The following is a 25,515-nucleotide window of genomic DNA, read 5'->3' as shown; positions in this document are numbered from 1 at the left end:
CCTCTTATAAGCAAATACCTAAATGTTAATTTTGGTCACCAGAAGCAAGAACCAGAGATCCAGCAGGTATTATACATCTCATATTCAGATACACTGAACAGAATTAGACTATGTCTAGTTTTCAGTGTACCCTGTATATATCTTAAAGTATTACATTTGAATAAAACCACTATCTTATTTTCTCTTGGCTAAAAAGACAGCTTAAATAATTTGGAAACCAAGAAATATGACCTATCACTAGACATCAAGACATCCAAACTAAACCTTAAGGAAACAAAATCAATGCAGATATGGTACAGACCCAAAGTCACGCACATGTATTTTATTAGTTTCTTCTACAAGAGACAATAACATCAATCTTTTTAAAAGAAATTTCAGGTCATGAGAGGCCAAACGGATCCAAGGAAGATGAAAATTAAATACTTAAATTAATCAAAAGGCACTATACGATACCACTTATAACCTACTACCCTGGTGGCAGCAGGCTAAGGAAGATTAAACTACAGCAAATTACCTAATGTGAATGTTAATGACAAAACATGAAGCAAGTCATTTGAGCCCAAGGGATTATTTGGCTAGGAAAAGGTCACAATGGATGTAGCTAAAGCCAAATACAAAGGATTAGGTAGAAGAATAAAACTGTATAGGCAAGCAGATGATGGGTCATGCTTCTTCCTCCCAAGAAACATTTGCTGTACTATATTATCTTCTTCCCCACCTTCACGATCCCACCCAACAGTTGTTTGAGCCTAGCTGCCTACTCCTCCTGCCTTAAAGGCTCCTGCACTACAGGGATAGGTTTTGTAATTTAGGAACAAACTTGGAGAACTTGTCACACATGGGCTGGCTCTGTAGCTCGTTGTTCTGAACAAAGAACAACCTTAAAGTAGTCACACACAAAGGAATCTGAGCTTCCATAATCACATTTAAATGTCCTTAAAAACACCAAACTCAAAAAGTTTGAAATACTGCAGCAACTGAGCTCTAGCTAAAGCTGCAAGGTTCACAAAATCAAGGAAGGCAGATTGAGACAATGCAGGTAGGAAATTCCAGCAGTCAGTCTCAATCTGGCTTTTCCCAATTTAGGATAAACTCTAATGTACCTAATGTAGGATGTGGAAAGCTACACTGGAGCAAGCTGGGTCTTCCAAATCTGTTATGGAATATCAAAGGAAAACGGGATGGGTTGATTTTTATGTTTAAAAAGCTTTAGAAGTTATTCTGTTATAAAGGGACATGACTGAACAGGTAAGAAACAGATTCTCCATTGTGAGTTCTCCTGATAGCTTCTGCAAGGATCATGGAGATGTCAATCACCTAGAAAGGTAAGAAAAACACCAGGTTAGTAGTGCATATGAACACACCTTCCTGGCCTCTTTGCAGCCCAACTTATGGGCACCCTACTGAGGATCCTCCCAAGCCCATACTCAGCTAGTCTTCTCAAATTTCTTCTACTTCTGGTGCTGGGAATTAAACCCAGAGCCTTCACACTGGGTTATATTTGCAGTCCTTTTTTATGTTGATAGAAACTCACTGTATGATTAAGGCTGGGCTTGAATACCTGATACTTCTGTCTCAGCCTTCCTCAGTGCTATACGAGCTCAGGATAATTTTTTCTTAATTCAGGCTTATCAAAATGGTAATGAATTATCATTTAAAAAAACTATTAAGGAATAGCACAGCATTATTGGCACACTCCCACAATGCCAGTACTCTATAGGAGGCTGAGACAGGAAGATTGTCAAATTTAAGCCCTGCCTAGGCAACTTAGACCCTATCTTAAAAATGAAAAAGGGCCGGGATGTAGCTCATTTTAAAGGCCCTGTGTTTTAGCACTAGTATCAAAACCAAACCAAACCAAATAATCTAATAATTTTTTAAAAAGTGTTTAGGCTGGGCATGGTGGCATACACCTGTAATCCCAGCATTTGAGAGGCTAAGGTAGGGGGATCCTTGTGAGAGTTTAAGGCCAGCCTAGTCTACAAAGTAAGTTTAAGACCAGCCTGAACTGCATAGCAAAACTCTTGTCTTAAAAAGACAAAAACAACTAAGTGTTTAAACTAAAAAAATAAAACCTTTCTTCAAATAACAATCCTCTAATAAATATTAATTTCAGAAAGTTAATGGATTATTATAAACATTTTTAAGTGAGGTCTTATTTTTTTAGTTCAAGAACACTCAGACTTAAGTATTTGATAGTTATTTGAGGAACTATCTTAAATATTGGCTTTAGGACCTCTGATTTTATAGTCTTGAACGGAACAAAGCAAACATAATTTGAGAAACACTAAGGAGCATACAACCAGCTTAAATGTTTTACATTATATGTCCACAGGGGCTAGTGGTTAAGACAAACTCATACTAAAAGACATGAATTTGTACACTTTAACGTGCATTGGAATCATTGGGAGAGGCTGTTAAGATGCAAAATCCTAGGTTCTATTCTCCAGGTTCTGCAGTTCAGTAACAAGCAGTTTTTAAAATTTTAAATCACAGAAGCTGAAAAAAGCAATATGATGTATAGGTATATGTATACATGTACCATTGCTAGCCCCATGATTGACGTGTTTTGAAGTTTTGCTTTGTTTTCTTCTCTTTGAAATAAAATGGGATTTGAAAAATAAATAGTAAATTTTAAGTTACAGATTCTGATGACAAACTAAACCCTTCAGACCAACTGTAGGATATATGGTGGCACACATCTATTATCCTACTACTTGAAAGGCTGAGGTAGGATGTGAATTCAAAGCTTACACAAAAGAGACCTTGTCTCAAAAATAACAAAACAAAAAACTCTTTAAGACCGAAGAAGGAAATTTTCAGAGTCCAGATAGCTACTAAACATTGAGTGAGGTCTTGGTTTTTTGGAAGGAATCTCACCCTTACCTCTATCTTGGAGCAATGCTTCATCTTGTCCTCCTGAGGTATGGTATTGGTAACTACTACTGCTTCAAAGCATGCATTGTTGATGCGAGAAATGGCTGGGCCAGAGAAGATCCCATGAGTCAAGATTGCATAAACTCTGGTAGCTCCAGCTGAGAGAAGTCTAGAGGAAAAAAGGTTGTTTGGATTAATCTTATTTGTCTCTATAGAATAAGAGTTAGTGAGAAATAGTTTTTCATTCTGTCATAAAAGCACCACAAACCACATGGCTTTTAGTAGAAAAGTATTCCTTACAGTTCTATAGATTAGAAAACCTAAGATCAATGCACAGACAAGGCAGTTTTTATTCTGAAGTCTTCTTTTGGCTTGTTGGTGGCTGCCACCTTGCTGTGTGCTTACATGACCTCTTTCTGTGCACATGCACAAGGACCACGTCAACAAGCTCTCCAGCTTTCTTTTTTTGTAAGGAAAATAGTTTCAGCATGAAGGCTCTGCCCCTGAGACTTCAGCTAAACTAAATATTTTCCAAAGGTAATCTCCAAATACCAGGGGTTTAGGGCTCAACATAAAAATTCTGGGAGGCTACATTTTGTCCATATCAAGATGAAAGACGTGCATTAAGCCACTTCCTGGCAAGACTTACAAAAACCTCCCAAAGGTGATCTGTCTTCTTTTACTTTTCTACTTGGACAAAACAGAAATGTCATCCAAGGTAATATGGAAGTTAGGCATTAAAGATGTGGCATCATGAGACTGGAAAAGGCTAAATCCCTGAAAATGCATGCAAGGGGGAATGCTCACATTGGCATATGCCATGCACAAGAACTAAACTACCATGTTAAGCCACTAACATCGGGGGACAATCTGTTACACTAGTTAGCAATACCTTATAAATTAAGAATTTCAAGGATAAAATAGGTTGTACAAAGGTAAAGCTGAGGATCAAAGATAGGAAAGGAATGATTCAGCACTCGAAACACATTGTCAGCACCTAGTATGTGCCAGGTACAGACACTGTTTTTATTATTAAGAAGCAATGCTGTCTATAGTAGCCTGGATTATAAGCATTATAGAGCTCCTTAACATTCCATGGAATAGGACTGATGAAGTGCAAGCATAGTTTCAGGAAAACTAGCAGTTGCAGAGGTAATGTTAGATGGACTAGGTAAGTGAAATTGAGTAGGGAGGCAATTTAGAACCACACAGGCAAAAGATGAAAAGTATAATATGAATAATAGAATGACAGCTGCAATGGAAAATCAAGGTTTCAAGCTTAAATAAAATATAAATCACACACACACACATTATTAAGAGTACTGAGCTGGGCATGGTGATGCATTCTTGTAATGCCAGCACTCAAGAGGCTAAGGCAGAAGACTGCTATGAGTTCAAGGTTAGCCTGATCTACATAGCAAGACTGTTTCAAAAAAAAAAAAAAAAAACAAACAAAACAAAAAGAGGACTGAGAGTTATGAGAGAAAACATTGCAAACAGCTGGATGTGGTGGTACATGCCTGTAATCCCAGCTACTCAGGAAGCTGTGGACAGCCACCAACAAGCCAAAGTCTAGGGAATTCAGGGTGACCCTATAAAAATAAAAGGACTGAGGCTGTAGCTCAATGGTAGACTACATGCCTACTGTATCTAAGGACTTGAGTTCAAACTCCCGTATGAGTATAGGAATAGACTGATACTGGAACAGATAGTGGTAATAGTTACAGCACTGTGAATGTAATTAATGCCACTGAACTGTACACTTTAAAATGTCTTTTGAAAAAAGGAAAGAAAAACAAAAAAGGTTAAATAAAATGGCTAATTTTGTTATACAAAAGACATTGGGCATGAGCAGGGTGGTATGATTGTAGACAAATTTTGTTCTGCAGATATCACCTCAATGATGCTCTAAGTTTTAGGCTTCATGATAGCACAAAAGCAACAAGCACTCAGCAGAAGTTGCATTTGGAATTTGTAGCTATCTGTGGGCTGCAATATGCAGTGAGATACTGCTTCATGGTGCAGGGCAGCACAATAAGCCCTAATACCTAGTCAGCCATATGATCATAAGGGGAAACAACCAATACTTTACAGTACATCAGGTTGCTAAACTATAATAATGCACAGGATGGGCAGTTATTTTCAGTATACTGACTGGTGATAGTTTAAATTTACAATGGGTTAACTGAATGTACATGGATTATATACTCAGCACTAAAAAGCTAGGAGGCACTAAGAGTATTCATCAATTTATAGTTAAGATAATTCAAGCCTAGGGGTGATAAAAATCAGTTACAGAGTCAACAAGCTGATGGCATTTGACAGCAGCCATTCCCTTTTTACTTGTAACCACCAGCTCTGCTGAATTCCACTCACTTGTCAGCTGCGTGGCAAATTGTGCCACAAGTGTCAGCCATGTCATCCACAAGGATAGCCACCCTATCCTTCACATCTCCCACCAGCACCATGCGGTCCACTTCATTGGCCTTCTTCCGTTCCTTGTGAATCAAAGCAAAGTCCACATTCAACCTATCTGCAATGGAGGTAACTCTGCAAAACAAAGGACATTCAAAGTTAAAGCACATGTAATGTGACTTCATAGGGATTGGTTATGTTGCTTAGTGGTAAAGTACAATGTCTTGAGTTCCATTCCCAGCACTATCCAAAAAGAAAGGTGGGTGGGAGGGGTTAGTTGTGTGTGGGGTTACTACTCCTTGAAACCAAACAGTTCCCAGGGCTGGATGAAAGCAACTATCACAGACATCTCAAAGGCAAAACTCACAAACTGAGTTTAATGGCCTAATGCATCTATATTCTAGTAGCAGTTTAGGAATGTATTACTCAAAATTAGATGATCATTCTTTCTGGGTAGGGGATTGACAGACACCCTCACCAGTCCTGGGATGCAGTATAAATACTAAAGCACATTAATAGATTGGCAGGAGGGAAGAGATAAGAATTCATTGACTATACAGATGGTCCTAAACTCCCATCATGGAACACCGTGATTTGGGATGTGGTAGAGTGAATTAGGTGAACTTGAAGCTGGCAAGAGAAAAGCAGTGCTCAGCCTGTTCATTCCCCTCTGTAATGGTGGCAAAACATCCACCAACTGACAATGTCAACTGTACCTGGACACCAAGCTTGGGAGTTCCTTTTATAAATGCTAGAAAGAAAGTTATACCAATTATCCAAATTTGGTTAACTCACTGTAGGGTCCAAAGTATCTCCAAATCCAAACAGAATTCTGTTACTTTTTTTTTTTTTTTTTTTTTTTTTTTTTTTGGTCTTTTTTCATTTTTATCGGTACCAGGGATCGAACTCATGACCGCCTGCTTGCAAGGCCAGGTGCTTATGCCGCTGAGCTAAACCCCCAGCCCCTAGAATTCTGTTACTTCTTATTACAATGTAACACAAACCACACTAGAAGGTGGGATAGAAATCTTCTGGTGACAAAATACCATATAACTCATTTAAGCAGAAAGTGACTGTCCTGGTGAAATGTATCTCTATCTTCCACTGTGTCACTTTAGTCATGTGTGAAGAAAAGGCCTATGCTTTGGGTTTTATCTCCTTTTAAAATGTAGCACTGCTGGATGTGGTAGCATAAGGCTGTAATCTCAGTACGAGGCAGGCCAAGGCAGGGGGAAGCAAGAGCTGAAACTACATAACAAACCCTGTCTCAAAAATGGAAGCCCTATGATGAATGTGATCATTATGTATACCTAAATTATATCAATGAACAAAGAAAATGAAAGCAAATGAGCAAGCATGCATTGATCAAACTGCAGCATTTTGTACTGTTTTCCTTCTGACTATGGTCACATGAGTTTTGTTGGATGGGGAGAACCTGCGACCATACAGTAAGGTTTACATCAGAACTCTAGGCAACAATCATACCTTGATCTGGACAAATTACTCTCTGCTCTCCACCACTATTCTTAGGACATTAACATCCACTGTAACAATTTGCTTGAAATGATTTACTTAGCCAACACAAATGCATAATTAATCCAAGTGTCCCAAACCATCTACGCTGACCAAGAAATCAGAACAGGACTATGAACACTGCGTCACCTCAAACTCTGCCAAGACAGAACTGATAGCCACAAACTTGGAAAATAGCCCAACACTATAAGCCAAACTTTATAAAAATTATCAAAAATAGTAATTCATCTTCTGAAGATAGTTTTCCTGTACTCAATTTGCTTAATTTTCAAACGTGACTATTTCCTAAGCACTGACAAGACATAAAGACAATGCCTACGGAGAGAGTATGACAAATTCCAGCTGGAGGAGTTTTTTATGCTGTATCTAACATTGCAGATGGCAACCAGCAGGGACATGGGACTCATCAAGTCATACTTCTGATTGGATAACAGAACTCAAGTTCTCAGCTTATCAGTTTACTTAAAGTTACTGAAAAAGAGACTGCTGTGAAATAGTCATGGATGATTTGAATGGCTTTTAGACAGTCCTAAATTAGCTTTTCCTAATCATCTGTGTTCTGCAGCTCTTCATTTTCTTTCCACAACAAGAACGTATGTCACACTTCTGAATGCTTTACTAACGAGTAATCCACTAAGAAAATCAAGGGCCGTTAGTCTGCACCATGTGAGCCATAAAGCAGTATAACTGGCAATGAGTTTGCTTAAAATTTTAGTGTTGGTTTTAGATAAAACACACATTATTTTTCATCCTGCTTAATAGTTTGATCCCAAGGATCAAAATGATCTAACAGCATTATAAAAGATATGTAAATGCTTGCTTAGCCACTAAGATGAGGCCTAATAGCAGCTGCCATTTATTAGAAAATCAAATTTGTTACTCTTCCTGTTAAGTTTATAGCAGTGCTGTTAGCTCTGTAATGAAAAGTTAATGTTACTGTTATGGCTTGTATCTAGATATCCCCCCCGCCAAGCCTCATGTTGCCCTAAGTGGGGAGTTCTGAAGGTCACTAGATTAGGATTTTTGACTGTGGTGCTGATATTAAGGGTGTGCATAATGGAAGCTTCACTCTGGTTATAGGGGACAAAAATCAACAGCCTGGATGGAATATAAAGAGAAAGAGGGAACAAAGAAAGGCTGCTGCTTTTGCTTGCTGTTTCACTGTCTCCTGCCTGCTTTGCCATGGATTATTTTTCTTCTTTGATTCCTTCCTGCCATGGTACCCTGCCTTATGGCCAGCCAACTTTAGACTGAAATCTCTACAAACTGTGAGCTGAAATAAACTTTTCCTCCTTTACCTTTGGATGTCAGGTATTTCATTTCAGCAACACAAAAAGTAACTACAACAGTTACTGTACTCACAATACATGCTCACAATATTTAGGGGCTGCTTTTGTCTTGTTTACTTAGTAGTAATTCCAGCCACTAAAAGTAAACCGTATCTGTATACAACAGTTGTGGCTTGTGTCTAGATGATCCCCCAAAGCCTCATGCAGTTATAGATGGGACTTTTTCAGAAGTGGCTGGATCCAGAGTGAGTGATACTGGGACTGACTCATGGTGCAATGCTAGGATCAATGGCACTAGGATTAAGGGTGTGAGGGCTACCTGGCCTACACAGTCTGGATAAGATATAAGGGACAGAAAGAACTGTGGCTGTCCTTATTGCTTTGCCACCTTCTGCTGCCATGAACTATTTCTCCTCTGCAATGCCACCCTGCATTGGGGCCAGCCAGTTATGAACCAAAACTGCTCTGAACTGTGTGATAAATAAACCTTTTCTCCTTTCTGGTGAGAAAAGTAACTAAGAGCCCACATCTTACCCATAGATATTCATTCTAAAATACTAAATACAATGACATCACTTTGTACTGTAACTGCTGAAAGATTTTCTCAGTACATTAGAAACAATACTAATTTCAAATCATACCTCTTGGCTCCACCAGCATCAGGTGATACAATTGTACAGTTCCTCCACTCAGAGATATTTTCTTTAATCCACTTCAAGACAGCTGGCTCTGCATACAAATTGTCCACTGGGATATCAAAAAAGCCCTAGAGAAAGAAGCTGGGTCAGTCTTGCTTTATTTTCCTCCTCTTTCATTTACAAATGGCTAACAAAGAAATTAGTAACTTACATAGAGAATACTGTACTACAACAAAGTAATGGAGAAGGCATGGAAAATTATAAAAATGACCTCCTTAAACCTTGGTTGAGAGAGCGCAGCCAGGATCAGCAAAACCAGCCCTCAGTCACACTACAACTAACCACAGGAAAAGTGTGATCCCTTATAAATAGTTAAATTCAGCCAAGACTAAAAGAAAAGCCCAACCAATGTTCAGACTGAGGAGTTATTACAGCTTTATTCCATCCTATGTTGAGTTGCATTACCTCAGAAACCAGTTAGAGATGCTATGATATATAAACTTAGAAGCTATGCATAACATTTGATCACACAGAATAGTCAGAAAATTCATACTGTCATTCTAGTTTATATAGATTAATGTTTCAACTGAGTTGTTACTTTTCGATAAATTGGTATAATTCTGTCCTATGTATTTCATTAAATCTCCATAAATTCAAATTATGATATGAAATGATCTTTAAATAGTAGAAAATGTGGTATTCTACTCTCCTTACTCTGGATTTATGCACAAAAACAGGTTCCAATGTCTGTGGTTCTAAATTTAAGACTGAATATTCAAGGGGAACAATATGACAATAACAGTTCACATTTATTGAACATATGTCATGGGCCAGGAACTATTATGAATTATCTTATTTTTTACTCAAAATAATGAAAAAGTATATGTTTAGAGAAGTAACTTGCCTGTCATGGTTTTATGTCTGTGGCCCCCAGGCCTCATGCACTTGCATTGTGCATTTGTGATTGGTTCAGTTTTAGTGCTTGGATTGATGGTGTCAGTGGTACACCCACATAAGGGTGGAACTAGGATGTGATGTAATGTTAGGAAGAAGGTGTCTTGCTCTTTTGCTGGATTTTGCCTTGCTGTTTGCAGCAGCCATGAACTGCAGCCCACAATGCCACCCTGCTCCTTGGAGCCAACTGAGTATGGACTGAAACTTCCAAAAACTATAAGAAATAAACTGTAAGGATTTCCCAACTTTGGGCTTCAGGTATTTTGTCTCAGCAATAAGTAAAAAATAACTAAGACACTTGCCCACAATTACAAATCTACTAAGTTTAAGCACTAGTATTTTAACTAGGTCTGATTCCAAAGCCTGTGTTCTTCCCATAATACCAGACAGTCCCCCTTCTAAACCTCCCTAAATGACAGATCATGAATAATGCTTACAACTATGCTTAAGATAAATACCTTTAAAATGTTATTGACGCCCAGTTTACTTTGGCAGTTTTTGGTTCCTCTGCAGCCTTCACTGTCAATCCACTCCTCCCACCTTTCTAACCCCCGTTACAGTATTTAGCTTCTACCGATACCTGAATTTGAGAAGCGTGTAGATCCATGGTGATAATGTGGTCTGCACCTGCTACTGACAGCATATTTGCAACAAGTTTGGCTGAGATAGGAGCTCGGCTCTAAATGAAGTAAAAACATGGATTTGAAAAAAATAGAACAAAAGAAAGAAGAAATAAAACAGCCAATTTAAACAATTCATTCCCCTACAAAGTATTTTTTGTGAACCTACTATGTTTAAGGCACTGTACTAGAGAATTCATGGAAAAAGACGTGGCCACTGAGTAGATCATCTGGAAGAAATATTTAGTGAATCCTAATTGTTCCAACTCAAGAAACATTTTAGTAATAATTTTCTAGTTTTCATTCTCTTTATTTCCTCCTTTTATTTTATTTACTTTTTTTGTTTGTTTGAGACAGGGTCTCACTATGCAGTCCAGGCTGGCGTCAAACTTGTGGTGAGCCTCCTGCCTCAGCCTCTGAGGTGCTGGGATCACAGACATGTGCTACCATGCCTAGTCATCTTTTTCATTCTTTTTTGAAATAGGGTCTCACTATGTAGCTCAGACTGGCCTTAATCATATTATCTTCCTGCCTCAGTCACTCAACTGCACACCTGCTTTCATTCACTTAATGTAAAGCTTTTCAGCCTGTTCAAGTGCTTTCAATACTCATTTATGCAAATCAGATTCAAAATGTCCTTAAAATTATTTTATTAGAATTATTTAGTATACGCATACACCTGTGTATTGTCAGAAATTTAAAGATATGGAAATTGTTTCTTTTGTAAATTACACCACTATTTTAATCATCTGGAGGTAAACTTTCCAGCAACTTCAACCTCCTTAGAAAGCAAACTGGCCTGTTACAAAATAAAATAGTAAAGTCCTTACTATAATACGCTATGCTGACTGGGTAGAAGTAAAAATAGTTGACCTTTTTCTCAGGTGCTATGTGTAAACAAAGGGCATTAATCAAATTACAGCCAGTTGTGGTGGGGCACACCTATAATCCTAGTTACTCAGGAATTGAGATAGAAAGATTGCAATTTCAAGGTCAGCCTAGGCAACTAGTAGACTGTCTCAAAGAAATTTTAGGTAGTGTTGGAGATGTAGCTCAGTGCTCTCAGGGTCCAATTCACAGCTTTGGGAAAACAAAAGCTGGCCATAGTGCTGTACACCTGTAATCCCAGCACTGTGGGAGGCTGAGGTAGGATAAAAAGTTCAAGTATAACCTGGGTAATTGTGATTTAGGAAGACTGCCTCACAATTAAAAAACAAAAAGTGCTGCAGACGTAGTTCAATGTATGTTTCACTCTACCCCTCCATGATAAATTTTAAAATTAAAATATAAAATTTTAAAAGCCTTAAAAAATGAAATTACAATAAACTCGTAAAGTTTTAAGTAGATGCTTTATCCTTAATATACCACATAAGTGAGACAACTGCAACCAAGTATTCATATAACAGACTTCAAATTTTATCAAGTTCAAAATATCCTCACAACCAGGACCCTAATCTTAGGACACTTTGAATGGATGAATGATAGGTTTATAGCGGGAAGGGATTTTCTCGCTTTGGGGGGGGGGCGGTATTTTGGTCCTGGGAATTGGACCCAGGGTAACTAAAGTGAGCTACATCCCAGCCCTTCTCTTTATATTTTATACTTTATATTACTTATTATATATACTTTATATTATATATACTTATGTATTATACTATGTTATACATACTTATATACTTGTATATTACTTTATAGTAACAAGACAGGGGGGGTCTTTTTAGGTTCTTCAGGATGGACTTGAACTTGCAATTCTCCCCGAGTGCTAGATTGCACCCATGTGCCACACACCTGGCTTGTGTTTGGTTTTTGACTCAAGGTCTTGCTACATTGCTCATGCTACCCTTGAACTCTGGGGCTTGGGCGATTCTCCTCAGCATCCTCAGTAGCTGGGACTATCGTTGCACCCCATCACAACTGGCTAGAGGATATTCTACTCCACAGGATTGGTGCTTAGTCTTACTAACTGAAAGTTGTGTGTATGACTTGAATAAAATACAGAACACAAATACATCCCTTTATACAAAACCATATGTCTACTGCTGTGTCTACAGGACAATACCTAAGGAAATGTGATTTTTAAAACAGCCTATAAATGTATATCTGATAGTTAAGAAACATTTTATGACTCTGAGCAAAGATTCTGCTCCTACCTTATCCTTCTTATCCTGCCGGGCATAAGGGAAGCATGGGATGACCGCAGTGACTCGGCTAGCTGAAGCAATCTTGCAGGCATTAATCATGATCAAAAGCTCCATTAGATTGTCATTGATTTCACCACAACCACTCTGAACAATGTAAACATCTTCTCCACGTACACTTTCACCAATTTCCACACTAAAATGAAGAAAGATGACATTAAATAGATTTTTAAGCAATGCATTACACTTAAGGTTTTAAAAGCAAAGCTTCCCCAGGACCATGATGTGGGTGGGTTATAGCTCTATGTAGACATCGATCCCCATCAGATTTGGGGAAATCCAATGAAGGCCTAAAAGCAGTTTCGTGCCTCAGTTTATTGCAGGGTACTATACAAATATTTAGTCTCTACAAATGGCATGGGATGAAAAAAGATCTAAAGTGTTCACAAACTGGACCATAATTTCAGGGTGTGAACATGTAGTATAAATACAAATTACACATCACTTGTGACTGTTACATAATCCATACATAATAAAAGTAGAAATGTAAGGAATTAATCACCACTGCTCTGCAACAGTATTTCCTAGAGAAGACAGTACCACCTCTGCCATATTGGCAATTCACTTAATACTAAAAACGCTAATATGCTGCTAATCATGGTGCTAGGGACACAACAGTGAATATGAGATGCGGTACTTGACTTCCTCCCATGCTAACTGTACTCAGATCTAATCTAAGTAGTTTAATAAAAAATTCCATAGGAAATTACTACAATTATGGAGGGGATTATAAGCTTCACTATCCATACTTAAGATCTAAAAAAAATGTCAGGGCCTAGAGATGTAGCTCAGTAGTAGAGTGCCCTAGTTCAATCCCTAGTAGTGAATCCCCTCCCAAATAGCATATCCTGAATCAATCCGCTAGGTGAAGTAGGGGTGTTTGTATGTAGACAAGGTCAGAATGGTTAATAATGCCTACTGACCAACACTAGTTCAAATCTGAAGGCAATATACTTACTAAGTAAAAGATTCACTTTTCTTACAATATTGTTATCTTCTGTGTGGCTTCAGAAACTCCTATATGCCTGTCAAAATTACTTTTAGACACTAACTCTCTCTCCCCTAAAAACAAGTTTAAGAGGCATCCTGAAAGAAACTTTTCACAATCCGCAAACATAACTCTATTATGAGAAACTGATATAGGTGTCTTATTTCTTTGAGCACCTGTACTTCGAGTGTGTATCTTCCTATAATAAATCTTTCTCATGCGTGTCAGGGGCGTATACAAAAACTATCCAATACTCCTGAATTATAATTTATTAAGGAATGATATAGACTCATTTGTTTCTTTCTAGACCAAGTAGCTTAGCTATTGAAGAGATCTTACTTTTAAAAGGAATGCTATTTAGTTTATATTGCTTGTTTTTATTCTTATTTTATTGTTTGGGGAGAGGCAGGTTAGTTTACACAGTAATGCAAGAAAAATAAAAGCAAATGAAAGCTAGTGGTACAGGCTCAGTGGTAGAATGTAAGCTTAGCATGCATGAGGCCCTTGGTTTGATTCCCAGTACCACATACAAACACAAAAGCAAACAAATAAAAGATAAACCAATTAAAACAGGAAAAATGAAATTCCTGGTAGTCATTACCAAAAACAAAATTTAGGATTTTGTAGTATGGATCCTTGTGTTACAAAGACAATTTTTTTCTTTGTTTTTCACTTTTTCAAAGTTTATTGGTAATTTTAAGTATACATTACAATCACATTCATCGTAGGAAATTCATACATTATATATCTTTTTTCGTATGTCCCTACTCTCCTTTCAACTCCTCTTCCCCTTATTTACAAAAACCATTAGTTTTTTCTTTGTCCCTTCTTTTTCCCTCTCCCTAGTTTTCCTTCGTATTTGAATTTTTTCTTCCTTTTTCACAATATGCATTAAATTGGTCCTTGTTTACACTTTCAGTTTCTCACACCAAAGAAACCATATGATATTTATACGTGTGTGTAATTTATTTCACTTAAAGAGAATGTCCTCAAAAGGCATCCACTTATCTAGAAATGTCTCAAGATCATCCTTCATGGCCAAATAGTACTCCATTGTATGTAAAGCCTACATCTGCTTTATCCCTTCTCACGGTTGATAGACAACTGAGCTGTTTCCAAGTCTTAGTTATTACAAACTATGTCACTATAAACATGGGTTTGTGTATATTGCTGTGGTATAATGCTCTAAATTCTTTCAGGAATATACCAAGGTGAACAGCTGGATCCAACAAGACCTCTAGTCCTAGTTTTTATTTTGAAACAGGGTCTTATGTAGTGTAGGCTGGCCTTGAACTCCTGGCAATCCTCCTGTCTCAGCCTCCCCAGTGCTGGACTATGGTGTGTGCCACCACACCTGGCTAGTCATAGTGTTTTGAAGAATCTTCACACTGATTTCTACAGTGGTTGTACAAGTCTACATTCCTACCAACAGTGGAGATAGGTTCGTTTTTTCCTGCAGCCCTGCCAGTAATTATTATTGGTTGCTTTTTAGAAACAGGGTTTCGCTGTGTAGTTTAGGCTAGCTTTGAACTCACTATGTAGCCCAGACTGGCCCTGAGCTTGCAGTGGTCCTGCCTCAGCCTCTGTGACTGCTGAGATTATGTGACTGGTGAGGTTAGAAACATGCACCAGTATACCTGGTTTTACTTTACATTTTTCAACATACCCTATTCTACTCTATAGCCTCTATATACTTCTTCCCACTATTTGGAATGCTCCTCCTACAATTTTCTCATTCATCTTTTACGTCTAAGATAAGAACACCTTCCCAGACCATCTAATCAAATATGATGTCTGGAGAACCTGTAAGATTAAAAGTGATTCAAAATCCTATCAATTGCTGGGCAGGAGGATCACTATGAGTTTGAGACCAGCCTGGGCTACATTGAGTTCAAGGCCAGTCTGGACTACACAGTGAGACCCTATCTCGGAAAAAAAAAAAAATTACGTATCAATTGTGTGACTGCACACTTGGTAACCCCAGTTACATGGAGGCCAAGTGAGGAGGACAGACAATTTGAGGCCAGTCTGGGCAATTTAGTGAGACTTTATCTCAAAGTTAAAAAAAAATAAAAAGGATCAGGAGGTGTAGCTCAGTGCGCTTAGGTTTAATCTCCAGTACCACAAAAAAAAAGCAAAAACCACAAAAACAGAAGGACAAGCATCTGCTATGCAGAGGTCATTTTATCAATTACCAAGATACAACTAAAACTGCCAGCAGTGACTACTATGCCAATGGCAAAACTGCTTTCTGAAAACATTCTTCAAAATTTAAATAAACAGGCAAGGCACACCTTATATTGAAGACAGTATGAAGGAAAGGAAAGCCATCTCTGTTTTTATATTGATCGGAATTAATGTTGAAATTACAGGACTTTCCTACCATGTTTTTGATTCTTCTGTTTCCATTGGTTCTATCATGTTGTGTCTTACTGGATTTTATTATGTATGATAGTATAAACAAAATTTCCTGTGAAAAATGAGATAATATAGTAACCACTGTTCATTTTCTGTTATTTGGTTCTGAATACCCTTTCATTCTCTTGACTGGTTGTTATGTTTGATACTATTTTGTTCTGTTTGATACTATTGTATGTGAAGGTATGCTCAACTATTTCATAGAAAGACACTATGGTGCCTACTGTTAATATCTGGTTGTCCTGTGGTAAAGTACTGTGTTGCTTACCACTTCTGATCTGCTTTGTTCTGTCCTCTTTTGTATTGATCTCTTTTTAAAAAATTTAAAAAAGAAATTACAGGACTTTGAATATTAAATTTTTTTGGAAACTCAAATGGACAAGACTAACAACCTCCTAAAGGTGACCAATTTCTAAAAGTTACTCCCTGTGGTAGAGCCCAAAGGAGAGGCAGTGCTTATTCAGAGGGATTCCTTACATCTTTTTTTACTATTAATTGAGAGATACCAGGCTAACAAACACCTGGGACACAATGCGGTTTGACCAAGTATTTCCAATAATCTAATAACTTAAATCACAGAAAATTCTACACCTTTCCATATTCTTCTATAGTACATCACCCTACCTTGACAAAGACTTCCATTTCCTGAGACAAAAAACGCAACACAGCGATTTCCAATAAGGTCTACTTTGCCCTCTATATTTGGTGTCAGAGACCCATGCTTCTGTCAAGAAGACAATTATCTGGGCTCCAGGTATTCAATGGCCAGAGTCAGTTCTCTGATTAGGAATTAACAGTCCAATGCAGTTTGACTACTTATCCAAGGCAGTTGTAAGGAGCAGTATTAACTCTTTCTTCCTCAGGGCTTGCTTTTAGGTTAATCAGGCAACAACATTCCTAGACCATTTTTCTTATGGAATCCTGGAAACTTAGTGATACGTAGCTATAGTGATAACTGATAACTGATGAAAGAACAGTTGTACCCTAAACTTATTTTCTAAGAGAAACTAGATAGATAAGATCTAGCTCAGCAAATCAGAAGGCAATACTCCTACTAAACGTTCCTTCAAGTTAATGGGGTGTGTTGTCTAATGTTAGTTTTCCCCTCAGTCAATGCAAAACAAAACAGACTTCATATCAACAAAAAATTAAAAGCACACTAATACCTAGATCCATATCTAGAATTAATCTCTGAATCTCTGCTTCCTTTGTAAAACCAGGATAGGAAGAGTATTGTTGATAGGATTAAATACAACACATACAAGGTGTGGGCAAGGTGGCCCATGCCTATAATCCCAGCATTCAAGAGGGTGAGGCAAGAGGATCACTGTTAGGTCAGGGCTAGCCTGGGCTCTGCAAAGGGATCAAGGTCAGCCCAAATTAGAATGAGACTCTCAAAAACAAAAAAACTTAATATATACAAGATATAGCACAGAAACTAGCACTTAGCACTTGCTATACATTAAATATGCCTTTTTGTGGTACTGGGGATTAGACTCAGGCCCTCACACTAAGCTACATTTCCAGCTCTACCTTATTCAAAATTCTAAAACAAGGTTTTGCTAAATCCCTGAACTGTCCTGTCTAGGCTCAAACTTGTGATTCTCCTGCCTCAGCCTCCCATACCTTCATGCCTAGTTACATTAAATATTCTTAGCACTTATTATTGCTGCACATGGGTAATCCCAGTAGTTTAGGAGGCTGATGTAGGACTGAGTTCAACACCAGCTAAGTCAATTTATGGAGACTGTCTCAAAATAAAAGGCTCTGAAAATTGTCAGTGTCAGAGCACTTGCCGAGCATGGACAAGGCCCTGGGTTCAATTCTTAGATCTGGTAGAAAGAAAAAAAGCCTAAAAGGATGAATATCAGTTAATACAGTAATTCTCCTCCTGAAGATTTATTCTATCTAATGATCTGAAATGGTCAAAGATTTATGATCTGTGATTTTAATATAAAAGCATTAGATCAAAGATCAGAACTATCTGTTGACAGATATTTGCTCATCCAAATTATGGTATAAAACGATCCCCTTCTAGATAAGCTTGAACCATTCCTAGGAAAATGGATAAATCTTGAAATCACACTCTAAAGTAAAATAAATTCGACACACATTTTACTGAATTGTTAGTCCAGCATGGTGCCTGAGGTGGGAGGATAGTTGCTAGTTCAAGACCAGCCTGGGTTAAAGTGAGCTAAAGGCTAGCCTGAAATGTACAGTGAGACCCTGTCTCAAAAAGACAAAAAACAAAACAAATACGCAGTGTTTCTCTGGTGTAAGAAACTGAAAGTATAAGGACCAAAATGTGTATTAAGTATTGTGAAATAGGAAAATGTTCAAAATGAAGGGGAACGATGGAGGGGGGAGGGGAAAAAGAAAAGGGAAAATTTTTAAATGAGAAAAGGAAAAAATAGAAACAAAGCTTTCATAAATGGAGAAAGCAGGAGGGGTTGAAGGGAGAGTAAGGGAATGGGGAAAAATAAGTCATTATGTACAGATACAAATGCTCTATGATAAAATCTGAAGGGGGGGACTCTATCTCCTAGGTATTTTCCCAAGAGGTAAGACACTAGTGATACATGTATACTCATGTTTATAGCAAAACAATTTATAATATCTCATACTACATATGTGTGTATTTTATGCAGTACTATTTAGCCATAAAGAATAAATTTGAGTTATTTGTCAGGACACTGATGCAACTTGAGACCATAATGCCAAATCAAATTAGTTAGACACAGAAGATTAAAATATTGAATGATTTCTCTTATCAGAAACTCAAAGTATAAATAATTTAGAGAGCAAAATAAAAGATATGGGAAGGGGACCAAGAGACTGGAGGAAGCAAAAGTGACATAAAAGTAACTAAGATGTGTTATGTACATATCCCAGTGCCCCATGATGAATTACTACGTGCTATAAGGATGTACCTATAAAAATTTTTTTCGTGATTTTCTTCATTTTGACTCTTGATTTCTTGTTTTCAGGAGGAAAAATCTTGACTTTAAAAGTAACAAAATACTTAGGAAGGGAATTTACATTTTCTAGTTTTGTGTTATTTTCTCAGCAGTTCATGTTTCTGGATAAATTTTATGATTGAGAATAGCATGACCTCTACAATGGAAATTTTGCCCTTGGGAATGTTGTTAATATTCATACCAAAGTGATGGCCTTTGGCAATCTGAATTCTTTTGGCTTTTGCTGTGTTTCAGCATCTTTTACCATTTGGGATGATACAGGATCTTTGGAGTAACATATATATCTTTTAGTAATGACAGCAGCTCTTAATTTTTCCTAGTTATTTCTCTTAATTTCTGGATGGTCACTCAACTGCTGTGGCAGGACACTCTGGGTGGACAGGTGCCTTAGGTCTGTGGACAGCTTCACCTTTTTGATTTCCTGCTCTGCTTGGTTCTCTGGTCACCCTACCCCCCCATACTCTCTATAACATGATTACTGAAAAAAATTTAATACTTGCTTTTTAAATTCATTTAAATTAAATATTGAAGGAAGAATATACAAAATAAATTACTAAGTAAAGAAAGGTTGCTTTATATTTTGGGAGACATATGTAAACATACATAATATAAAAAATGAAGATGCAGGAAGTCACAAATAAAAATATGAACAGTTTATTTTAGGTGATGAGATTCAAATTCAGGTTTTCTGATCCCAGCACTATCTTTTTAACTTCTGTGTAAATGTGTGAGTATATGTACCTCTACACAAATGTGTAAATTTATGCATATTTCCTATGTGAATATATGTATGTTCCTAAATAACAGACTAGGCGGGTTGATATTTGTTTCAAAAGAAGTTACTCTGCCCATAAGGGCATGAACCCCTGAGATTCTCTGTCTACCTTTTCTCTACAACCACCATCTGATGACCTATGGCACCCCAAGTGAGCTCGTTCATGACCATCAGATCCCAAGAGCTGGCAAGTTATGAAGTGCATATCTGTAACCCCCAAACTCTCGCAGGCTGAGGCAGTAAGATCTTAAGTTTGAGAGCAGCCTGGGCAACTTAAGGAGATCCTGTCTCAAAAAAATAAAAGGCAGGGCCAGGGATTTAGCTCAGTGGCTCAAGTGCTTGCCTGGTAAGCGCAAGTTTGTCAGTTTGATCCCCGGTACAAAAAAAAAAAGCTAAGGTAGGCACCACCTCTGAGGCAGGAAGATCAGAGCTTGAAGGAAGCCTGGACTCCACTGAGTTCAAGGCCAGCCTGAACTACATACATGGTTTTTGTTTTTTGGTACAGGGGATTGAACTAAGGACTGTGCGCTTGTCAGCTAGATGCTTATCTCCAGCCCTGAGCCACATACAAGTAAAACCCTGTCTCAAAACAAAACTAAAAAGGGATAAACTGGGTGTGTTAGGTTCTCTTATAGTCCCAGCACAATGGAAGCCTGAGGCAAGATCATTAAATGACAGTTTGAAGTACAAAGAGAGACCCAGTCTCAAAAAACAAAAACATTTTAAAAATGGGTGGGGATTTAGCTTAGCTGCATAAGTGTCTGCCCCACAAGGTCATGAGTTGATCCCCAGTGCCCCACAAGGTCGTGAGTTAGTCTCCAGTACCAAAAAAAAAAAAAAAGCCAAAAAGGGCCATGGATGTAGTTTCAGTGTAAAGGGTCCTGAGTTCAAACTCCAGTGTATCCCCCCAAAAAACCAACCGAAGGGTCACGGGAAGTTACAATTTCTACACCTTAGAGGGAAAAAAGGCTGTGATAAGTCTCCATAAGAAACATCCGTATGTTCAGCAAAGATTTGAGTATCTATGGAATCAAAAAGCTAATTAAACCAGAAACAAGGAAACTAAGCTGTCAGTACCGATGCTGGGCTTAACAGAGATCAACTAGCAGAAAACTAAGTTGTTCCCCATGCAACCTCCCAACCACCACCAATATGGCTTCAGTTTCTGGTATGCTGCATTATGTAGACGCTCTACAGACTCAATAAAACGAGAAAATAGTGTTCATATTTTCCTAAAATCAAAGGAAAAAGACTGAGTATCATAGGGACCAAAGAAAACCTCGATATGAATATTTATGCCCTATCTCTTCTGCTCCTACTGTATTGTAGTATTTGTCTCGATTAAGGACATGAGCCATAACTGTGTGATCAAAGATACAGACTGTAGTTTGCAAGCTCCTTTTGAAAGTTATTGCCTGGTGGGGCTGGGGATTTAGCTCAGCAGCATAAGCTCCTGCCTTGCAAGCGGGCAATCATGGGTTCTATCCCCCGTACCGATAAAAAGGAAAAAAAAAGTTATTGCTCGGTTACAAAAGGCAGCAGTCTTTGCATGTTCATTTGCATTACAACTAGTAGCACTAATCTAGGAGGAAGCTATCCATTACAGATGTGTTTCGTCCTTTTGTTTTTGAGACAGGGTCTCCCACTGTAGCCCAGCCAGGTTTCAAACTTGCACCAATCCTCTGGGATCAGCCTCTGAATTTTGGTATTATAGACCAGCACTGCAACTACAGGCATGGGCCACCAAGACCTGCCTATCCAATACAGATGAATACTCTATCAGCAGTGTGAAAAAGATAAGGAGTTATACTTGTAAAGTGGTTTAAAGAAGCAAAAAACCAGTTAGTGTGGTAGCACATGCCTGTGATCCTAGCACTCAGGGTCCGGCTCCCTGTGAGTTGAAGCCAGCCAGGGTTACAAAGTGAGTTCAAGGCCAGCCCGAGCTGCACAGTGAAACCCTACCTCAAAAAAAACAAAAAAAGTAAGAAAGTATTGTTTAAAAAAAAGTTTGATGTTATCTTACCTAATTTTGATTATCACTGGGTTAAAATCTACCCCTACCAGATTACTGTAGATTTATGGGTAATGCTGATTTTGAATGATATGGTAATAAAAACACCTATCAGGACCCGAAGAACCTGCATTTAGCTGGAAAAGGCACTGATTGAAGTAGATAATCGAGATATTTATCTAGCACGGTCTAATGGTGCTTGTATAAGGTGGAAGTGGGGAAGTTTTACTGGCAATGCAGCAGAAAAAAATTCAAATTGCGGGTTGGGGATACACCTCAGCGGCACAGCACCAGCCTGGCAAGCACAAGGTCCTAAGTTCAAGCCCTGGTACCAAAAAAAAAAAATCCAAATTGCAGTGCACGGTTTGATTCTGTCTCAGCCTCCCCAGTGGTGGGAATACTTTTTAATCCATTTTATTTCAAAGGAAAGAAAAAAAGTAAAAATTTCTAAACACATGAATCAGGGGGCAACAATGGTGCATACATTGAGCATTGATTGTCATCCCCAAATCATTCATGCAAAGCACAAGACATCTGCTTTCAATTGTCTGAACAATATCAGCACAAATATTTTCTTCAATGAACACAGATAAATCAAGTATAACTGTCTTAACTTTTTATATACACAGGTATGTACTGTTTCCTTCAGTTTCTCACACTAGTGAAACAGTATGACGTTTACGCATGCGTTTCTGACTTGTTTCACTTGTAAGTATTGAATTGTATACATGTATCTCCAGTTAGTAGCAGAAATACTGGTGTGTGCCAACACACCGAGTTTGGAAAATAACATTTAAAGGGCTTGGTTGTAGTTCAATGCAAAAGCCCTGGATTAGTCTACAATACAAAATATTTTAACATTCAGGTAAAAATTGCCGTCGTCCCCCCCCCTCCACACACACACAGCGGTGAGAAAAATGCCTAAGTTCAGGAGAGGCTGTCACTAAAAGATATCCTTAAAGTGTTATCCCTACCAGTAGCTGCACTGAGGGGAAAATAAAGATTTGGTTCCTGAGCTAAAGTTCCCCCAATATTTTGGGGATGACTCAAACTAGGAATCGCCGATGCAAATTTGCTTAATAACGTAAGGATGGCTCCGACTACGCGGTAGACAATTCTTAAGTTCTGAAAAGCCGACACCAGCCACAATCTAAGGAAAGTTGTTGAACAGTATTTTCGCGCCCTTAGTACTTAGCATGTTTCTCTTAAAACCAAACAGGACCAATACCATTTCGAATAGAAAAACTGTATCTTAAGACTTTAGGTTCCCCGAAGCACAGAAGCCCAAAGCAGGAGCAACCCAGTCCAGCCTAGTGCTCCGCAGTGAACAAAGCCACGTGTCTCCAAAGCTGACGCTAAGCATCGGTCCCCTCCTATCGCTATTGGCAGCCACTATCCCCGCATCAGGTCTTCCACCTTTACCTTCAAACCGAGCAGCTTCGCCTGATGCTCCATATTGATTTCACCTCACCGAATGGTGAGAATAAACGTGACCCTCTCGAGAGGTAAAATAACGGAAAGAGCCGCGAGGCACCCTCTGCAGAGCTGCCCTTTTCTCTCTCCCCCAGCTCCCCGGAACTCACGCGCAGTCCCAGCCCACAGGCCCCCAACAACTCGGCCAGATGAGGACCGCTCATGGTCCCAACTCGCCCTTACCACGTCTCCTGGTTGCTAAATTTCTTAGTCACCACCTTGCCCAGCTCCAGGCCCAATCGGTCAGCAATCTTCTGGGATAAATCCTGGTGGGAGCTGCCGCTGAAGATTTTGATATTCGGCATCTTGGGCAGCTATAGTAGGCGCTCTTCGTTCAGTAATCAGTGCTGCTGGGGAGACGGAAACCGAAGTCGACCCTGCCACTTAAAGCAAATGCTTTGCGTTGCTACTCCGCCATCTTACATTCCCGCCCGGCACGCCGCTCTAAATTACCTATCGCCGAAGGCGGGATCGGCGCGAGGGCCACACCCCCACCGGCTGCAATTCGCTGAGTGGTAATAGGGGGGGCGGAGTTTCGGCTTCGGCGTCACCCTCCCTTGGGTTCTGTCGGGTATTGGCTGGAGGGTGCGAAGTGGAGCAAGAGAAAAAATAGCCCCGCCTTCTGGTAGTTGGGCGGGGTGGGGTGGGGTAGGGTGAGGAGTAGCTCGGGTGGAGACGTTTGCCCGTGGGCGAGAGGATGTGGGTGGCGGTTATCTGTGACGGGTAAGGAGACCTCCTTCCCCCAAATGAGGTGTCAGCCGCGCTTGCTTTTTTTTCCTGCTTGAGCGAAAAAAACTAAGACTGGCTCTGGTTTATAGTTTCCTTTAATAAAAATCTAGATGGCAGCTACTAGGACATGCAGGTTTATAAGGATGGGGCCGAATGCAGGCTTTCTTACATCACAGAGATGCTCAAAACCCTGGCGCATCCGAAGAGACTGCATCCTTCGGGTAGCACAAGGCGTACATAGCCTGGAAGACAAATTCCAGGAGGAAAGTAACGGAAGGGTGGCTACCTGAGTCATCTGCGGACACTACAAGGAAAAATTGTGTTTTTTGATGCTGAGACCGTGGACATTCAAACAAATGAGAGTGGATTTTCCAAAATGTCTGGGCAGTGAGAGCCTAATTTATTTAAAACTCTTGGAAAGGAAAGAAAATATAGTATCCTATGGGACTCCAGAACGAGTCCTGTTGGAATCAGAAAACCTACTTTTTGATACCATCTGCCTGCCTCACCTGAGCTTCAGTGGCAACGCTTGTATTGTTAATGTGACTTTTTAAACATTTTAAATTTTGATACAGGGCTAGAGTTTGAATTTCAATTCTCTTGCTTTCACCACTCAAGTACAGTACACGTATGTGCCACTGTACCTAGTTCACTAATGTGGCTCTTACCACTGTTTTACCATTTTTATGATACTTACTAATGGACCAATGTAAGCCTTTATTCTTACACTAGATTTTCATTAAGCATAATCATGGATTAGAGAAAAAAATCATAGAATTTTAGAATCAAAAGTGACTATATTCCCTGGCATAATAGTGCGTGCCTGTAATCTCAGCATTCAGGAGGCTGAGGCAGGATAATCGCTGGATTGAGGCCAACCAGGGCTACACAGTGAGACTGTGTCTTAAAAAAAAGTGACCATATGTCTTGGGAATGCAACTCAATTGTGAAATGTTTGCTTAGCTCATTGGAGGCTCTGGGACCTACCAATCTTTTGCTTCATTTTTTTTTTCAGTGGTTCTAACGAGTTAACACAGGGCCTTCGATTTGAAGCTCAAACTTTTTTATTTTTTTAAATTTGAGATGGAGCTCGTGCTAAGTCACTAAACTGCCCAGGTTTGGTTCAGATTTGGGATCCTTTTAGAATCCTGGGATTACAGGCTCGCACTACCACGCCTAGGTTTACTTCTAATTTTAATATCGGAGCCAGGTATGGTGGTACATGCCTTTAATCCCAGCACTTGGGAGGCTGAGACAGAAAGACTGCCATAAGTTTGTTCTGTTCAAGGCCAGCCTGGACTACATAGTAAGTTCAAGTCCAGCTACATAGTGAGACCCTGTCTCCAAAAGAAAAAAAAAAAAAAAAATATATATATATATATATATATATATATGAGCTGAATATGCTAGTACGAATCTGTAATCCCAGAAACCTGGAAGCCTGAGCTAGGAGGATCCCAAAAAAGCCTGAGCTGGGAGGATCCCAAAAGTTAATGACTTAGGCAGAACTTATCTCAAAATTAAAAAAATAAAAAAAAAAGGATTGAGGTTGTAGCTCAGGGGGAAAAGCCCTGGGTTCCATCCTCAGTACCAGAAAAAAGAAGGTGAGACGCAGCTTT

General features: G+C 39.0%; 1 protein-coding gene and 1 pseudogene across 1 annotated transcript; both read right to left on the bottom strand.

Moving 5' to 3' along the window:
- Positions 1-307: 307 nt before the first annotated feature.
- Positions 308-23,631, bottom strand: Prps1 (phosphoribosyl pyrophosphate synthetase 1). The gene is made up of 7 exons (XM_003467584.5): positions 23,351-23,631; positions 12,477-12,660; positions 10,287-10,385; positions 8,756-8,880; positions 5,254-5,427; positions 2,887-3,046; positions 308-1,317 (listed from the first exon to the last, which is right to left on the bottom strand). Exons 1-7 carry the CDS (start codon positions 23,470-23,472, stop codon positions 1,225-1,227), a joined length of 957 nt encoding a protein of 318 aa, XP_003467632.1. The 5' UTR covers positions 23,473-23,631; the 3' UTR covers positions 308-1,224.
- LOC111756130 (NADH dehydrogenase [ubiquinone] 1 alpha subcomplex assembly factor 4-like) lies at positions 12,680-23,331 on the bottom strand (annotated as a pseudogene).
- Positions 23,632-25,515: the final 1,884 nt, after the last annotated feature.

This window comes from Cavia porcellus, unplaced genomic scaffold, assembly GCF_034190915.1.
Source record: "Cavia porcellus strain 051 isolate PalLab524CR breed Dunkin Hartley unplaced genomic scaffold, mCavPor4.1 scaffold_3, whole genome shotgun sequence".
Classification (NCBI taxonomy): domain Eukaryota; kingdom Metazoa; phylum Chordata; class Mammalia; order Rodentia; family Caviidae; genus Cavia; species Cavia porcellus.
This window is presented reverse-complemented; position numbering and strand designations above follow the sequence as displayed.

Excerpts from the sequence above, each read along its gene's own strand:
- Prps1 (XM_003467584.5), bottom strand. The coding sequence starts at position 23,472 with ATGCCGAATATCAAAATCTTCAGCGGCAGCTCCCACCAGGATTTATCC. Across the intron at positions 3,047-5,253 it reads ATTTGCCACGCAGCTGACAA|ACTTCTCTCAGCTGGAGCTA; the intron begins GTGAGTGGAATT and ends TTTTTCCTCTAG. Across the intron at positions 1,318-2,886 it reads AGCATTGCTCCAAGATAGAG|GTGATTGACATCTCCATGAT; the intron begins GTAAGGGTGAGA and ends TTACCTTTCTAG.